The 17,007-nt window shown below is 40.6% G+C and overlaps 1 protein-coding gene across 2 annotated transcripts in view; it reads right to left on the bottom strand.

Moving 5' to 3' along the window:
* Positions 1-1,363: 1,363 nt before the first annotated feature.
* Positions 1,364-17,007, bottom strand: part of RNF170 (ring finger protein 170) — a 46,053-nt gene continuing 30,409 nt past the window's right edge. For both annotated transcript variants that reach the window (XM_025393256.1, XM_025393255.1), the window contains exons 5-7: positions 13,685-13,758; positions 10,001-10,111; positions 1,364-4,516 (exon numbers count right to left, since the gene is read on the bottom strand). In XM_025393256.1, coding sequence (XP_025249041.1) covers positions 4,247-4,516; positions 10,001-10,111; positions 13,685-13,758 — 455 coding nt within the window. In that variant the 3' untranslated portion in view covers positions 1,364-4,246. The remainder of the gene's footprint in view (positions 4,517-10,000; positions 10,112-13,684; positions 13,759-17,007) is intronic.

Below are 17,007 nucleotides of genomic sequence, written 5' to 3' on the forward strand. Positions count from 1 at the left end.
TTGAGCTAATGGATGGATGGTGGTTCCTTTTACTGAGATGCAAACGGCCTTTAATAAAAAGGGAACTATTTCCATCAGCAAAGAAAGGCCTTGGCGGGGGAGAAGTGATTTAGGAAAACTAGGTTGTCACCTGGGAGGTGCAGGAATGTCAGAAGAGAATGAACGTATAAGACTTATAGTTCAGAGAAGCTGGGGGCACAAGCCACTCAAACAGCACCCAAGGATCGCCTGCCAGCAGGGTGCCCTGTTGGTGTCTGTGATCATTAATCCATCTAGAATGAAACTGGTCAGTGTAGCGTCCCTCAGCCAAGTTCTCTTCCTTGTTCCCTTTTCTTGTTTCCTGCCTTCCAGTGATCCATAACTTGGAAATGAAATATATACTTTTATTACCTGTTGAATATAATCCTTATATTTCTTTATTTCAAAATGGTAAACTTATCATTGGTATGGTGAATTACATATAATTTATTTATTCATTTTTTTTTTAAATTTATTTTTGAGACGGAGTCTCACTCTGTCACCCAGGCTGGAGTCCAATGGCGTGATCACAGCTCACTGCAACCTCTGCCTTCCAGGTTCAAGTGATTCTCTCATCTCAGCCTCCCAAGTAGTTGGGACTACAGGCACATGCCACCACACCCGGCTAATGTTTGTATTTTAGTAGAGACGGGGTTTCACTATGTTGGCCAGGCTGGTCTCAAACTCCCGACCTTGTGATCCTCCCACCTTGGCCTCCCAAAGTGCTGGGATTACAGGTGTGAGCCACTGCGCCCAGCCAAATTACATACAATTTAAAACAAAATTTGTTGCATTGAACTGAATGTTGAATTTTTCTTTGTAAAATATCCCTGTGACTAAATTTTCACTGTGGTCTGCAAATTAATTTATTTGCTTAATAGAAAAATAATTTTCAGCGTTGGGCATGGTGGTTCACACCTGTAATCCCAGCACTTTGGAGGGCTGAGCCCAGGAGTTTGAGATCAGCCTGGGAAACACAGTCAGACCATGTATCTACAAACTTTTTTTTTTTTTTTTCAATTAGCCAGGTAGGGTGGCACACACTTATAGTCCCAGCTACTTGGGATGCTGAGACAGGAGGATCACTTGAGCCCAGGAATTCGAGGCTGCAGTGAGCTATGATTGTGCCACTGCACTCCAGCCTGGGCAACACAGTAAGGTCCTGTCTCTGACCAAACAAACAAACAAACAAAATAAAAAGCCTAACAAAATTAATTAGAAATGTGATGAGATATTGGATGTCCATTAGTGATAACGAAAGCCATTGCACCCATTATACTGAATGCTCTTTCAGGAGTTCTGAAAGCAAACAAACGTTAAAGAAACAGAAAAATAACATCTTTAAAATTTTTTATATATGTTGCTTTTATTCAAAAGAATAAAATGCTTGACAAACTCTTTAATCACAAGGTTTGAACCAAACCACCAGTCTTCTACAACAACTCTGTGAGGTAGGTATCTGCATAGCCACAAGGGATCCACACAGTCCTTTCTTCCCTTGTACCTCTCAAACACTGAGAATTGTAGTAGTTGAAACCACTGTTCTAGTGGGCAGTTAGAACAGTTGTTTTCCCCATCTTATTCCCCACAGAGCTGCCCAAGTTATTGTCTGCTCCTGGGGTTGGACCATCTGTTTTATGACAGTTATGATACTGTTGTTTAAAAAAAATCCAGATTGTTACTTTGATTTATATGATCTAACTCTGAATCACAGAATTATTACTATAATGTTCAAAACACTGATTGACTCTACTTGCTTTAAAAACTCTCAGATCCCTTCTGCATTTATGATCAGAGATCGGTAAAGATGACAATAAGCAGGCCTAAAGTTCTGAGATGTTAGCACGTATCCTTTTCACAATTTAGTAAGCTTTAAGATCATTTAGTATTTTTTTTTACGTTACAAAATTTGGTACAGTACACCTCTTTCAGGAAAGTCTTAGTAGTAACTCCAAATATTATAATTATTGTAACCAGAATTGTGACACTTGGAGCAGAACGCATGCACACAAATAAAATGCTGTCAAAAAATGACATCACCATTCCCCCACACCAAATGTATAACTGGTAGGAAATGCATTTTCAGTCTGGTACGTGGCAGTGTGACAAACTCCTACTCATTTGCTTTTCAAGTTGGTGACAGCAAGCATTTTCTGTGATGTATACTACCCTTTTACCTATTTGATTTGGAAGTGTAGAAATCGGATTCATGCAATCTTCAGGTGTCATCTCCACAGACCTTTCCTCTTAGGAGTGCCTAAGCTGTCTTACTCTGATGGAGGTATAATGTAGCATGAAAGACTTCCAAAGAACCAGTTTCTTTCTTGCCGTTCCTCTTAACAACTTCCACGTCTATCTAAACATTCTATGCAGGAGTCCTACTAAAAGATTTTGGTTTAATGCCACTTTGATCAGTTATTTGTTGTATGACTTCATTCAAAAACACTTTCATCAATAGCATAGGGATTTTATCTATGAAAGGGAAGTTGGTGCCCAGCGTTCCTCACAAAATTGTCCAAAGGATAAAATGAAAAGTATGTGAGTAACTGCTTTAATTATAATGTGCTATGTTTAAGCATTATTGTCTTTCTCTATGACAAGCAACAGCTCTGTCCTAGGTCCAAATTAGAAAAACACATACTGATATTTAATTCAGAATCTCATTAATTGGTAGCTGATCTGATTAACTAGACAGAATGTGACAGATTTTCTTCTTATCTCCCAGTCTGCATATAGTGAAGCTCACTAATAAATTAATGCATGATATTAATAGCAGTGATCTCAGATGACAATGCTAACACTGACTCCTGGGCATCCCGTCACATCCTGCTGTTATACATTCAGTAATGACCAACACCAGCCAAAGTGAGTAAGATCTCCCAATACCATGTGGTATTGAGTCTTCTCAGATACATTCACTTGTTTGGCTCAAGACATGAATCTGAGCTGTGTGCTGCCTTCCTGAGACAATACTATAAAAATTTCTGACAACAGAAAACTAACCAAGTTTGTCCAATCTGTTGCTATAGCTAACCAGTAATTTCTTTTGTCAAATGTAGATACCATTCCCAGTACCTTCCTATGGGCTTGATGCTCAAAGACACGAAGATCCCATCCACCTTCCTCAGAAATGCATCAGGCTACTCTGTTTGCAGCATCGCCCAGGTTCCTAAAACAATCTTCCCTTTACAAATTACTTTTATATCTACTATGAAAGGATGAGCTCGTTTAAATGTCTAACTGTGAACATCAAGTGTGCTGACTGGAGATAAATGTTTTTCATCTTTTTTTTTTTTAAGATGGAGTCTCACCCTGTCGCCCAAGCTGGAGTGCAGTGCTGCAATCTCGGCTCACTGCAAGTTCCGCCTCCCAGGTTCACGCCATTCTTCTGCCTCAGCCTCCTGAGTAGCTGGGACTACAGGCGCCGGCCACCACGCCCTGCTAATTTTTTGTGTTTTTAGTAGAGACGGGGTTTCACTGTGTTAGCCAGGATGGTCTCAATCTCCTGACCTCATGATCCACCTGCCTCGGCCTCCCAAACTGCTGGGATTACAGGTGTGAAACACCCCGCCTGGCCATGTTTTTCATCTTAATTCTTCTATTGATTAAAATATGTTCTGTAAACTAAAATATGATATTGAAGTATGAAGTTCAAGTTTCTTCTTTCAGTTTCAGCTGATAACAAATAATTATACCAGAATGAAAAAGCAGAACTGCTCCAAATGCACAAAACTTAGCTAGCACTAAAAGAAATACTGAATTTTCCCCAATAGTATATAATATTTTATTGTAACAAAAATATTTAGATGAGTTTCACAGCTATATATTATCATATAGGTACCCACTGAGAAGGATAAGGTGGATAAACTGACATTTAACAATATTTTACTATACATCCAATTAATCTAAGTAATTCTGGGGAAAAGAAAAATATATAAAAGCATCCCTTTTTATGTAATTCCTTATTTTTTCCAGACAACATAGAATCAAGATACAATTGTAGATCATTATAATTCTAAACTTAGTATTAGAACTTGCAACATGTGAAAATTCCAGTTATATATTCCTAGGCATTTGTCAAATGATAATCAAATGTTTGTCTTATAGTGGTTTTATATTTGTGAGATAATACTCCATTACTTCATTGCTTTATACTGCCATGGGTCCTTCTGTTTGATGTTCTACGTTAGCTCAGATATCCTAGTAAACTCAGTTTTTTTTTTTTTTTTCATCTGGTTAGCCTTTGGGTTATCACTTCTCGATACATAATAGAGATGTAGATAAGCAATAAAAAGATGACAAAGAAATCATCTAGAAAGCCTAGGATTCCAAACAAGGCTTCAGGTACAAAATCTAGTGGAGATATAAGATAGAAAAAAGCTCCCATTAAACAAAGTATTATTCTGATGCGAAACATCCAGAAAAGGCCCCCGACTGAAAACATTTCCCTGAATGCATGCCTCAGTAAAGTGGGTAGATCCATAATTCTCTCCATAATCTGGTAGAAGGAAAAACAAATATGATTTAGCATCTAATGTGTCAGGTTTCAAAATAATGTAATTTTCTTACTATGTGTAAACATTGTTAAGATTAGTTAAGATGAATTAATGAGTTACACATTGATTGAACATCATATTTTCTAATTATGCGTTGTATTTAAAAATAGCTCTTTGAATACTAGTTCTTACAGAATAGATCTTATTGCAGATAACTGAAAAGCAACTAAAGTGTCATCAAGCTTAAAATATGGGATAAAGTAATGCAAAACTCAAGTAACATCTGATTTGTTAGTAAAATAAACCAAAGAACCTAGTGCACAGGATTAGAGTCTGAGACTTGAGCGTAAGTCTCAGCTTTAAAGTCAGACAGATCTGGGTTTGAATTCAAAATCAATCACTTATTAGCCAGGTCATCTTAGGAACAGTTGCTTAACCTACTAGAGATAATTCAACAACTAACTGAGTATGTGCAAGGACTGTTAAGAACGAAAATTCAAAAGAAAAAAATAACTAAAAGAGATACTGTGTATGAAAGACCTTTATAACTTGCCAGACAATATAGAAGTGATTATATATTAAAGACATAGGAACTTTGAAGGTTTAAATAGTTTAAGAATAGCAGTGAAACTGATTCCTTCCAGCGAATCACTTCCTCTGGTCATTCCTCTGCTATGTTTAACATTCTGTGTTAACAGTCATACACCCAAACTCTAGATAGGCGTTTTATGTAACAAGTGCCAAATAAGTTGAGAGGGAGACAGAGACAAAAACACAAAGAACTGAGCACGTGAGGAGAAAATAGTTTTTTAAACCCCCAGACCAAGAGAAAACCATCTTGTGACTCCTTTTGGAACAATGATCACCAAAGTACAAGAATGGTTGTTTCATAATCACTTCCTATGTTCTGTGGAAGAACTAATATCTAAAGCAAAACAACCTTACCACTTTCACAAAGTTTATAGTAAATGACTTTAGATACTCTAACAAACAGCCAGCATGTCTTTTGAATACCTTTCTGTCCTTTTTCAGAGCTATTTTGTTCACTTGTAATATAGTATCATCATTTATACAAAATCTTTAATAATTTGACAAGAAATATGAAATGGTTTAGTAAGAAATGTTTCTGCATAAACTTACTCCAACTTTGAAGGAGGCAGAATATTAAAGAGCTAAATGCCTTTATTCTGTTATAATTTCATCACATACCAGGCTTTCTTACTCATTAAATATCTGACACAAAAAATAATAATTGAGTAATAGTATGCTTCACATTTTAAAAATACGAAGGAAAAATTTTAAAGGCCGGATGCAGTGGCTCACACTGGTAATCCCAGCACTTTGGGAGGCCAAGGCTAGCAGACTGCTTGAAGCCAAGAGTTTTGAGATCAGCCTGGCAAACAGGGCAAAAACCCATCTCTACTAACATACAAAAATTAGCTGGTCATGGTGGCACACACCTGTAATCCCAGCTAGTCAGGTGGCTGAAATATGAGAATTGTTTGAACCCAGGAGGCAGAGGTTGCAGTGAGCTGAGATCACGCCATTGCATTCTGGCCTGGGCAACAGAGCGAGACTCTCTCAAAAAGAAAAGAAATGAAAAGAAAAATGTTAAATGACTTTTTAAAGTTCAGTGGTAGCTCTTAAATTTGAAACAGGTTGCATTTTTAAAGACCCATCCTATTGATGTCATCAGAGGATATGTAAAAAAAAAATTGCTGGATCAAAATGGCAGAAGAGGCTCCCAAATAATTATGGAGGACAACATGATTAGATTAAGTTTTTTTTACTGCTTAATGAAAAATGGGTAAATCTACCCATTATCATTCATAACAGTTGAAACTCTATGCCCTGAAATGTACACGACCTCACAGAACAAGGAACAATGGAGCATGAGCACATGTCTGTTTAACACTGAAGCATCTGCATAGCTTAATATATTCGGCTGGGAGCAGCAGTATCAATTCTTACCTTAACAGTAATTCATTCATTTATTCAACACACATTAAGGCACTGAATTTGGCACTGGTGAATAAATAAACTTGGCAATGGTAAATAAATAAAAATGGACCTTACCCTTATGAAGTTTTAGTTTACTGAGAGAAAGATAACGAACAAGAATTGAGTGCTGTCTATGATAAACGCCATGAAGGAAAGGTACAGAGGGCAGCCACAGAGCAGGGAAAGCTTCTCCAAGAAGGGTCTACTTGGGAGTTATACCTGATGTAAAGGACGAGTTGATGGGTGCAGCACACCAACATGGCACAAGTATACATATGTAACAAACCTGCACGTTATGCACATGTATCACAGAACTTAAAGTATAAAAAAAAAAAAAAAAAAAGATAGTTGTCATCTAAAGATTGGGAAATCACCATGAGAGCAGAAGGACAAGCATTTCATGCAGAGGAAGTGTCAGGTGTGCCAGCCTTAAGGTGGAAGGAGTTTGTGTGTGTGCTGAGAGCATACAGCAGGGTGGCTGCAGGGTGGTGATTGAGGTGGTTAACAGAAATTTGGAAAGGGAGGAAGGACCAGATTCTGTGGCGCCTTGTAAGCCACAGTAAGGAGTTGGAACATTCAAAGACATTGGGCCACAAGTGGTGGCTCATGCCTGTAATCCCACCACTTTGGGAGGCCAAGGTGGGAGGACCACTTGAGCCCAGGAGTTTAAGACCAACCTGGCCAACACGGGGAAACCCCATCTCTACAAAAAATATAAAAATTAGCTGGGTTGTGGTGGCATGCACCTGTAGTCCCATCTACTTGGGAGGCTGAGGTGGGAGGATGGCTTGAGCCCAGGAGGCAAAGGTTGCAAGCGACCCAAGATTGCGCTACCACACTCAAGCCTCAAAACAAACAAACAAAATGGAAGTTTTCAAACACAAGAGCATCATGGTCTCATTTATGTCCAGAAAATATTTATCAGGCTGCTGTGGCAGGGAAAAAAGTAGAAGTGAGGAGGCCACTGTGGTTGCTGTGAGCAGAGATGACAGGGCTGGACCGGTACAATGTCTACAGTGATTGAAAGAAGTGGACACAGGCTGGGCAGGGTGGCTCACACCTGTAATCCCAGCACTTTGGGAGGCTGAGGGGGTGGATTGCTTGAGCCCAGGAGTTCGAGGCCATCCTGGGCAGCATGGCAAAACCTAGTCTCTACAAAAAATTAGCCAGGTGTGGTGACGCACCCCTGTGGTTCCAGCTACTTGGGAGGCTGAGGCGGTAGGATGGCCTGAGCCTGGAAGGTTGAGGCTGTAGTGAGACGTGATTGCACCACTGCACTCCAGCCTGGGAAGGAGTGAGACCCTGTCTCAAACAACAACAACAACAACAACAACAACAACAACAACAACAACAACAACACAGTCAAGACATTTTTGTTCTTTTTGAGACAAGGTCTCATTCTATCACCCAGGCTGGAGTGCAGTGACGTGATCCTGGCTCATTGCAACCTCTGCCTCCCGGGCTTAAGCAATTCTCCTACCTCAGCCTCCCAAGTAGCTGAGACTACAGGTGCACACTACCATGCCTGACTAATTTTTGTATTTTTTGGTAGAGATGAGGTCTTGCTAAGTTGCCCAAGCTGGTCTCAAACTCCTGAGCTCAAGTGATCTGCCTGCCTCAGTCTCCCAAAGTGGTGGGATTACAGGCATGAGCCACTGTGCCCTGCCAGCAAGAATATGTTGATGCAGTAAAAATAATAGGATACCCCCAAAATAGAAAGAAAAGATAGGATTACTTATAGATCAGATGAGAGGAATGAAGAAGAGGAGGAAATAAAAAATGAGAAAAGAATAGACTATGTCAAGGAGGGAATCAGCTAAATACTCCACATGTTAAGTTAGAGATGCCTGTGGAGCACCCATGCTGAAATGGAAGTGAAGCAGTTGGATCTACAGAGTCTGGAGCTCAGAGAGGAGAGGTCTGGGCTGTCCATATAAATTTGGATTTAGTACATTCTAGTTTTTGAAGTACTTATTCGGTTTTACATTTCTAAGAATGTGTTAGATTTTGATAAAACAAGAATGAGTCAGTAAAATGTGCTAGGTTTTGATTTATCAAATACTTCTAGGGTAAGGGGAAGAAAGGTTATCTGTACAGTGTTCTGCTTTTAAATAGCTAAGATGACATATAAACATATCCCTCCAAACTTTTTTTTTTTTTTTTTTGACATGGAGTCTCACTCTGTTGCCCAGGCTGGAGTGCAGTGGCATGATCTTAGCTCACTGCAACCTCTGCCTCCTGGGTTCAAGTGATTCTCCTGCCTCAGCCTCCTGAGTAGCTGGGACAACAGGCGCAAGCCACCATACCCAGCTAATTTTTGCATTTTTAGTAGAGACAGGGTTTCACCATGCTGGCCAGGCTGGTCTCGAACTGCTGACCTCAGGTGATCTACCCACCTTGGCCTCCCAAAGTGCTGGGATTACAGGTGTGAGCCACCGCACTCGGCCAACCTGGAATTTTTTTTTTTTTTTTTTTGAGATGGAATCTCGCTCTGTTGCCCAGGCTGGAGTGCAGTGGCGCAATCTCGGCTCACTGCAAGCTCCACTTCCTGGGTTCACGCCATTCTCCTTCCTCAGCCTCCCAAGTAGCTGGGACTACCAGCACCCACCACCACACCCGGCTAATTTTTTTGCATTTTTAGTAGAGACAGGGTTTCACCGTGTTAGCCAGGATAGTCTCTATCTCCTGCCTTGTGATCCGCCCATCTTGGCCTCCCAAAGTGCTGGGATTACAGGCGTGAGCCACCGCCCGGCCCCAACCTGGAATTTTTTAAGGGAACATTTCAAACGGGGCTAGGGCAAATAGAATAAACCGTAACTGTGAAACTGTTGAAGTTTTCAGTTGTAACTTTTCTCAAAAAACAAACGGTGTTTTAGTATCACATAGAAGTAAATAATTTTCTATTTCTCTCTAATTTTTTCTATTGCTTTTCTGCTAGTTTTTCTTTCATAAAAATTTTTATAATGCTATTTGTTTTTTAAGAAAGAAAATTGTAGTCCTTGGGAAAGCTGTAACATAGTGATTGGCAGCAATGAAGGTAAAAACTTGACCGAACACATATAATGATATATTTTTTTTCTTTTTCTTTTCTTGTTTTCTGAGAAAGGGTCTCACTCTGCCACCCAGGTGGGAGTGCAATAATGCGATCATGGCTCACTACAGCCTTGACCTCCTGGGCTCAGGTGATCCTCCCATTTCAGCCTTCCAAGAAGCAGGGACTACAGGCATGTGCCAACACTCTTGGCCAATTTTTTGGTATTTTTTATAGAGATGGGGTTTCATCATGTTGCCCAGGCTGGTCTCAAACTCCTGGGGTCAAGTGATCCACCTGCCTTGGACTCCCAAAGTGCTAGGATTACAGGCGTGAGCCACTGTGCCTGGCCAAGATTTTTCATAGTCAAAGAATACTTGTTGGTAAACCTCACTTTACAAAAGAGAAGAAATGTGTCTTCCTCTAACTTTGAACATGCTTTAGCATTACTTACAGATCTGGGTTGCCCTGAGAATCTCCGGTTATAATCATTAATATCCTGATGCAATCTCACAACATCCTGAGACTGATCATCTTCACCAAATACCGTTAGGAGTAAGGTTACCTGTATATTACAGAAAAAAAAATTATTTCAACTTTCTGCATCATTATGTTTTTCATTTTGTGTTATTATTCAATAGAATGGTAAAGGCTTCTATATTTATATTTCACTCATTTTTAAATAAAGGCAACCTGGAGGAGGGGAGTAAGTAACTGCTTTGCAATAAAATCCAGTGCAGCATAGAATTTGAACTCCTATAAGATACAATAGGCACCATATCCAACTACTGGTCTAATAGTTTCCTGTCCACACTAGGGATAAATTCAGTAGTTCTCTAATTGGGCTGACAGATATTTGAAGATGCAAGAATGATGAGAAAACATTCAGGAGGAAAGTGACATACAATATATAACTGTCACTTTAAGACAAAAAAATTACTTTTTTTTTCAGTATTAAAATAATGATTGGTTATTCTTACTGGTATTTGAAAGATCTTTGAATGCTACCAACCATAATATAAAGATTATGTTATTGCAGGGACCAGCTCTCAAACACCAATTCCTACTAAAATAAAAAAAAAGAAAATTTTGATATTGTTATATAACATAATACATTTAACCATGCTTCCTTCATGGTTGTGGTAACAAGGATATACAAATGTCCCAGGACCATACTGGGGTAATCTGACGGTGACAGTACCTTGAAAAATAAATACACTTTAGGACGTAGCACCCCTAAAGAAAATGGTCACTAATGATTGTATGATGACATAAAAGAAGGAGTGGTGGCCGATTTAGTTTTAAATCATTTACTTGTTGTTTTATCCTTCCTCAGTTCAGCTGTAAAACCAAGGCTTCCCACTGCTTACATGCTTTCCAAACAGCTAAATGAAGGCGTGACTAAGCACAGAAGGTGGTGAGAACAGCAGGTGCAGCCATCGGTTCCTTCACAAATTTGTTAATGAAAATGCATTCTTTCAATACACATTAACGGAACACCTATGGCGGGGCAGGCACTCTGCTAAGTGCTAGGTATGCCAAAAAAATGAAGACACAAGCCTGCTCCAGGGTGACTACAACACCCACAATGAAAGGGGACGCAGACCTGGCTGACAGCCTTACATGGCCCTGGGGCAGGTGCAAGAATGCTGCTGTGAGAGCGAGGATCTCTTCTTTCTGGGGTGGTCAGAAAGCCTGATACTGAGCTAAGCCTGGAAACAGTGGTAGGACTGTGGTTGGTGTACACATATTCAAGGGGAGAAGCAGTGAGTGTGTTCCAGTCAAAGGCCTGTGTATTGCTATTTCCATGACCATTTACTGAAGGGGCCTACTGAAAACAGGAGGTAGAACAAGCATTTGCCATCTATCTTGCCTCCAGGATGAATTACTCTTCGCTTAGAGAACCAAGAGCTATTATATTAAGACAACTTTATCTCAACCTTCTGAGCCTCTAGTCAATTTATGGATGGTACACAGGATACCACCGGCTACTATACACATGCCCTATGAAAAGCCATGGGCAGAACCAAGAAGGGGGAGGGCCTGGAACTATTTTTGTAATGTCAGACCTACTCCTTGGTTTGGATATTGCTGACTGAGAGCAAAAGATGCCAAGAGGTGGTACTGGCAAATAAGCTTCAATTTTTTTTTTTTTTTTTTAAATTTTTTTTTTGAGATGGAGTCTCGCTTTGTCTCCAGGCTGGAATGCAGTGGCGCAGTCTCGGCTCACTGCAACCTCCACCTCCCGGGTTCAAGTGATTTTTCTGCCTCAGCCTCCCAAGTAACTGGGACTACAGGTGTGCACCACCATGCCCAGCTAATTTTTGTATTTTTAATAGAGACTGGGTTTCACTATGTTGGCCAGGATGATCTCGATCTCTTGACCTCGTGATCTGCCCGCCTTAAACCTCCCAAAGTGCTAGGATTACAGGTGTGAGCCACCACGCCCGGCCATAAGCTTCAATGTTGATTGCCTTGTGTCACACATCAAATCAGCCAGAGAGGCATACAGAAACATCAGTTTTCCTCCTGACCATGTGACTACAAGTAAAATATGAAAGAGGCAGAATTTGGGAATGTAGAAGCAAGAATGGTAAGAAAATGACTTAGACCTCCCTCTTTACACCAAAATAAGAGGGCAGTTGAGGGGAAACAGACAGCTACAATAAAGGCCAAAGGGGGGGGAGAGAGAGAAAGAGAGAGAGAGAGAGAGAGAGAGAGTGTGTGTGTGTGTGTGTGTGAACATTCCACCCACGGGTTAAGTGGAGGAATACTTTTTTTTTAGTGATATAATCTGGTTCTATTGTCCAGGCTGGAGTGCAGTCCCATGATCATAGCTCATTGCAGCCTCAACCTCCTGAGCTCAAGCAATCCCCCCACTTCAGCCTCCCAAGTAGCTGGGACTATAGGTATATACCACCACACCTGGCTAATTTTATTTTTAAAATTTTTTTGTAGAGATGAAATCTCATTTTGTTGCCCAAGCTGGTATCGAACTCCTGGCTTCAAGTAATCCTCCTGCCTTGGCCTCCCAAAGTGCTGGGATTACAGGCATGAGCTACTGCGCCCAGCCTGTTTTTTTATTTTAAATGAAAAATAAATATAAAGGAAATTATGAAAAACAGTGTATAACTGATAAAATGTCCTATGTTGTCATACTTAAAAACTGAGATTGTTGGTTTCTCAGAATTGTTCAGTATTTCATTTCTCCAGTTTATCAAAGAAATGGAGAGAATTTGGCATGTCTCATCTGCAGTGACATTTCAGTCTCACATTCATGTTTACTTACTGCCTCCCTCCTGAGGTGGCTTCGATGCTAACTGTCATGGTTTAAGCTGTTCTGGACAATGCAATGTGGCCATGTCTCTAAAAGGAACAAAACATTTAAAAAAAAAGTCATTATATACCATTTAAAGCTATCTGGGTCCTCACTGGAAAAAGACAGATTAAATATAAATTGAAAAGGAAAAAAATTTTTTTCAAAACAAGTGTATGTAGAGGATATATGTTCAAGTCTGATTACGTAGTTTGGTTATTCCTTTGCTGGTACTGCTACAAAGACTTTATTGGGATTTTTGGGAAGGATTCATTTACCAGTTGTCTTTCACTACAACTGTAGGATTTCAAATAGGATTCCCTTTTTCAGTGGTATCTCAATGACAGTTTAAAAAGAAAAATCATGGGCCAGGTACAGTTAAAAAAAAATCATGGGCTGGGTGTGGTAGCTCATGCCTGTAATCCCAGCACCCTTGGAGGGTGAGGCAGGAGGATTGCTTGAGCTCAGGAGTTTGAGACCAGCCTGGGCAATGCAGGGAGACTTCATCTTTACTAAAAATTAAAAAAAATAGCCAGGCATGGTGGCACATGCCTATAGTCCCATCTACTGAGGAAGCTAAGGTGGAAGGACTGCTTGGGCCCAGGAGGTCGAGGCTGCAGGAAGCTACGATCATGCCACTGCACTGCAAGACCTTTTCTCAAAAAAAAAAAAAAAAAAAAAGTAATAAAAACAATAGAGTAACATCAAACAAGATTTGGATAAATGAAGTTCTACTAAAAAGAATAATTCCAAATGTAGATACAAAAACTATAAAAATGTACAAAATAGCATAAATGACGCTTTCTGCACGCAAAACATTACCGTTTGTCTACAGATTGGACAACTGATTGCCCCAAGCCATGAACCATATCGCCAGTAAGCAATAATGCAGGCACCTAATAGACAAAACAAAACAAACAATCCATTAATATTGATGTTTTAAAGTCCATATATCGTCAGAAAGATTCAACTATTTGAAATATTTTAACAGTACCACCTTATTTAAAAATACTTTTTACTTCATCCAGACAACCTTCAGGCAAATTCGTATCTAGTAAGAACTCCTAGCCATTAAAATTGTTTTAATTTAAATTCCAGATTAAGGCCGGGCACGGTGGCTCACGCCTGTAATCCCAGCACTTTGGGAAGCCAAGGTGGGTGGATCACTTGAGGTCAGGAGTTTGAGACCAGCGTGGCCAACATGGTGAAACCCCATCTCTACTAAAAAATACAAAACTTAGCCAGGTGTGGTGGCACACGCCTGTAATCCCAGCTACTTGGGAGGCTAAGGCAGGAGAATTGCTTGAACCTGGGAGGTGGAGGTTGCAGTGAGCTAAGATCGTGTCACTGCACTCCTGCCTGGGCAACAAAGCAACACTCTGTCTCAAAAAAGAAAAACCTCCAAGTTAAGCTACAGTTGTACACAATCAAAAGTAAGTATACATTAACTGCCTTAATACTATGAAGCTTCATACAAAATATTATATTTCCTATGTAATATAAATAAAACAATAATTAAACATCATTGTAAATATAGCAACCAACAAATCAGAGCATAAATTTTCTGTTCTAAATTTGCTGTTACAAAACACAACTTTTAAAAGAGTTTAGAAAACCAAATTATCAATGTATTAACTAATAGTAATTAGGTATTAATAGTACAAGTGGCCAGGCACGGTGGCTCACGCCTGTAATCCCAGCACTTTGGGTGGCTGAGGCAGGTGGATCATGAGGTCAGGAGTTCAAGACCAGCCTGGCCAACATAGTAAAACCCCGTCTCTACTAAAATACAAAAAAATTAGCCGGGCTTGGTGGCGGGTGCCTATAAATCCCAGCTACCTGGGAGGCTGAGGCAAGGAGAATCGCTTGAACCTGGGAGGAAGAGGTTGCAGTGAGCTGAGATGACACCACTGCACTATAGCTGGGTGACAGTGCAAGACTCCATCTCAGAAAAAAAAAAAATAGTACAAGCAAGGAATCAAAGGACACAAAAAGATTATATGCTCTGCCCTAATGAAGTGTATAGTCCAGTTCAAGAATCAAATCAACTCTTGCACTAGAGGGATTGGATTTTTCTGCTTGAAGGTATTCACAAGCAGCAAGCCAGCCGAAGATGGGCAACACAGCCTGAAGGAAGAATCTGGCGACCTCAAGAAGGCACAGGTGTGCCAAGTGTATAAGCACCAAACTTTAGGCCAATAACAGGTGAAGGAATAGTTTTGAACACTGTCTGGTATTTAAGGAGCCAATCCACTTTCTTTTTTGTAGGACACCTGCATCTTCAACTATCCAGGTCCCACTGTGAATCTGAACTAAGTGCTAAGTGCTGAACTAGTGTCCCTTCTCCCTCCAGGAACCTCTGTGTATTCTTGCTCTTGCCTGAGCAACCTGGCTTAGCCCTCCTGTGTTCCTTATTCCTCCAGATCAAGTAAGTGTTCAGAATTCAGAACAAGCAATAGCAATCCAATTGAGGAGACCCAGGTGACATACTCAAATCAATGTAGAAGGCAAATCTTCAACTGTGTCATATTAACTTGAAATACAAAAAAGGGCCAGGCACAGTGGCTCACACCTGTAATCCCAGCACTTTGGGAGGCCGAGGCAGGCAGATCACCTGCGGTCTGGAGTTTGAGACCAGTCTGACCAACATGGAGAAACCCTGTCTCTACTAAAAATACGAAATTAGCTGGGCTTGGTGGCGCATGCCTGTAATCCCAGCTACTTGGGAGGCTGAGGCAGGAGAATTGCTTGAACCCAGGAGACGGAGGTTGCAGTGGGCCAAGATCGCGCCATTGCACTCCAGCCTGGGCAACAAGAATGAAACTCTGTCTCAAAAAAAAAAAAAAAAAAGCCTGGGCGCGGTGGCTCACACCTGTAATCCCAGCACTTTGGGAGGCCGAGGCAGGTGGATCACGAGGTCAGGAGATCGAGACCATCCTGGCTAACATGGTGAAACCCCATCTCTACTAAAAAATACAAAAAATTAGCTGGGGGTGGTAGCGGGCGCCTGTAATCCCAGCTACTCAGGAGGCTGAAGCAGGAGAATGGCATGAACCCGGGAGGCAGAGCTTGCAGTGAGCCCAGATTGTGCCACTACACTCCAGCCTGGGTGACAAAGTGAGACTCCGTCTCACAAAAAAAAAAAAAAAAAAAAAAAGAAATACAAAAAAGGAGTGCAGAGAAGTATGCATTAGAGAGTAACTTGTAGAGAACAAAGGATTTGAACTGAACTTCATAGGACAGATGAGATTTAGATAGGCAGAAAACAGGAGGGAGGACACTTCAGGTTTTAAGAACAGCAAGAGCAAATGTCGGAAAGGAGTGTCACGTGGATTAGGTTCAAGAGGAGAAATGTATCTACCTTCTCTGATGCCCATTTAATTTTCCCTGCCCAATCTTTCATAACTTGCCTGGTGATTAGCATTTCCAATAGAAAATTAAAAGATTAAAAACTGAAATAAGCGTTTTATACTTTGTTAGTTACTTAAGTGAAAACCTTAAAGAAGAGACTGGAATGAGTGGATGAAGCAATGATGAGATTGGATTACTGAAAGAGCACAAGGTACAGAAAACCCTGCCATTACATGGTATGGGTTCCAAATATGCCATCTCCAACTGCACAAATAACACTGTATCTAATAATTCTATACTACGAAGTTAGACAAAAGGGCCAACACAATTTACAGGATGATTATATGCTACATTTTAAATTAGTCCCTATATGAAAATTTCCTACATTTTGGGAGCAATAAGACCCTATCTTGAACACAACTGTTTAAACAGAAACAATAAAAAACTAGGTCTAGTGACTGGACAAATCAAAGTGGCTTCGAGTGTTTACTATTGTATGAACCACTAATCATGCAGAACTGAGCACAGGGATTGAAGATAAACCTAGGTTTAAAATCTTTGGCTCTGTCTGGGCTGGGTGTGGTGACTCACGTCTGTAATCCCAGCACTTTGGGAGGCCAAGGTGGGTGGATCACGATGTCAGGAGTTTGAGACCAGTCTGGCCAACATGGTGAAACCCCATCTCTACTAAAAATACAAAAATTAGCTGGGCATGGTGGCAGGCACCTATAATCCCAGCTGCTTGGGAGGCTGGGGCAGGAGAATCGTTTTAACCTGGGAGGCGGAGGTTGCAG

This window comes from Theropithecus gelada, chromosome 8 (assembly GCF_003255815.1).
Source record: "Theropithecus gelada isolate Dixy chromosome 8, Tgel_1.0, whole genome shotgun sequence".
NCBI classification, from domain to species: Eukaryota; Metazoa; Chordata; class Mammalia; order Primates; family Cercopithecidae; genus Theropithecus; species Theropithecus gelada.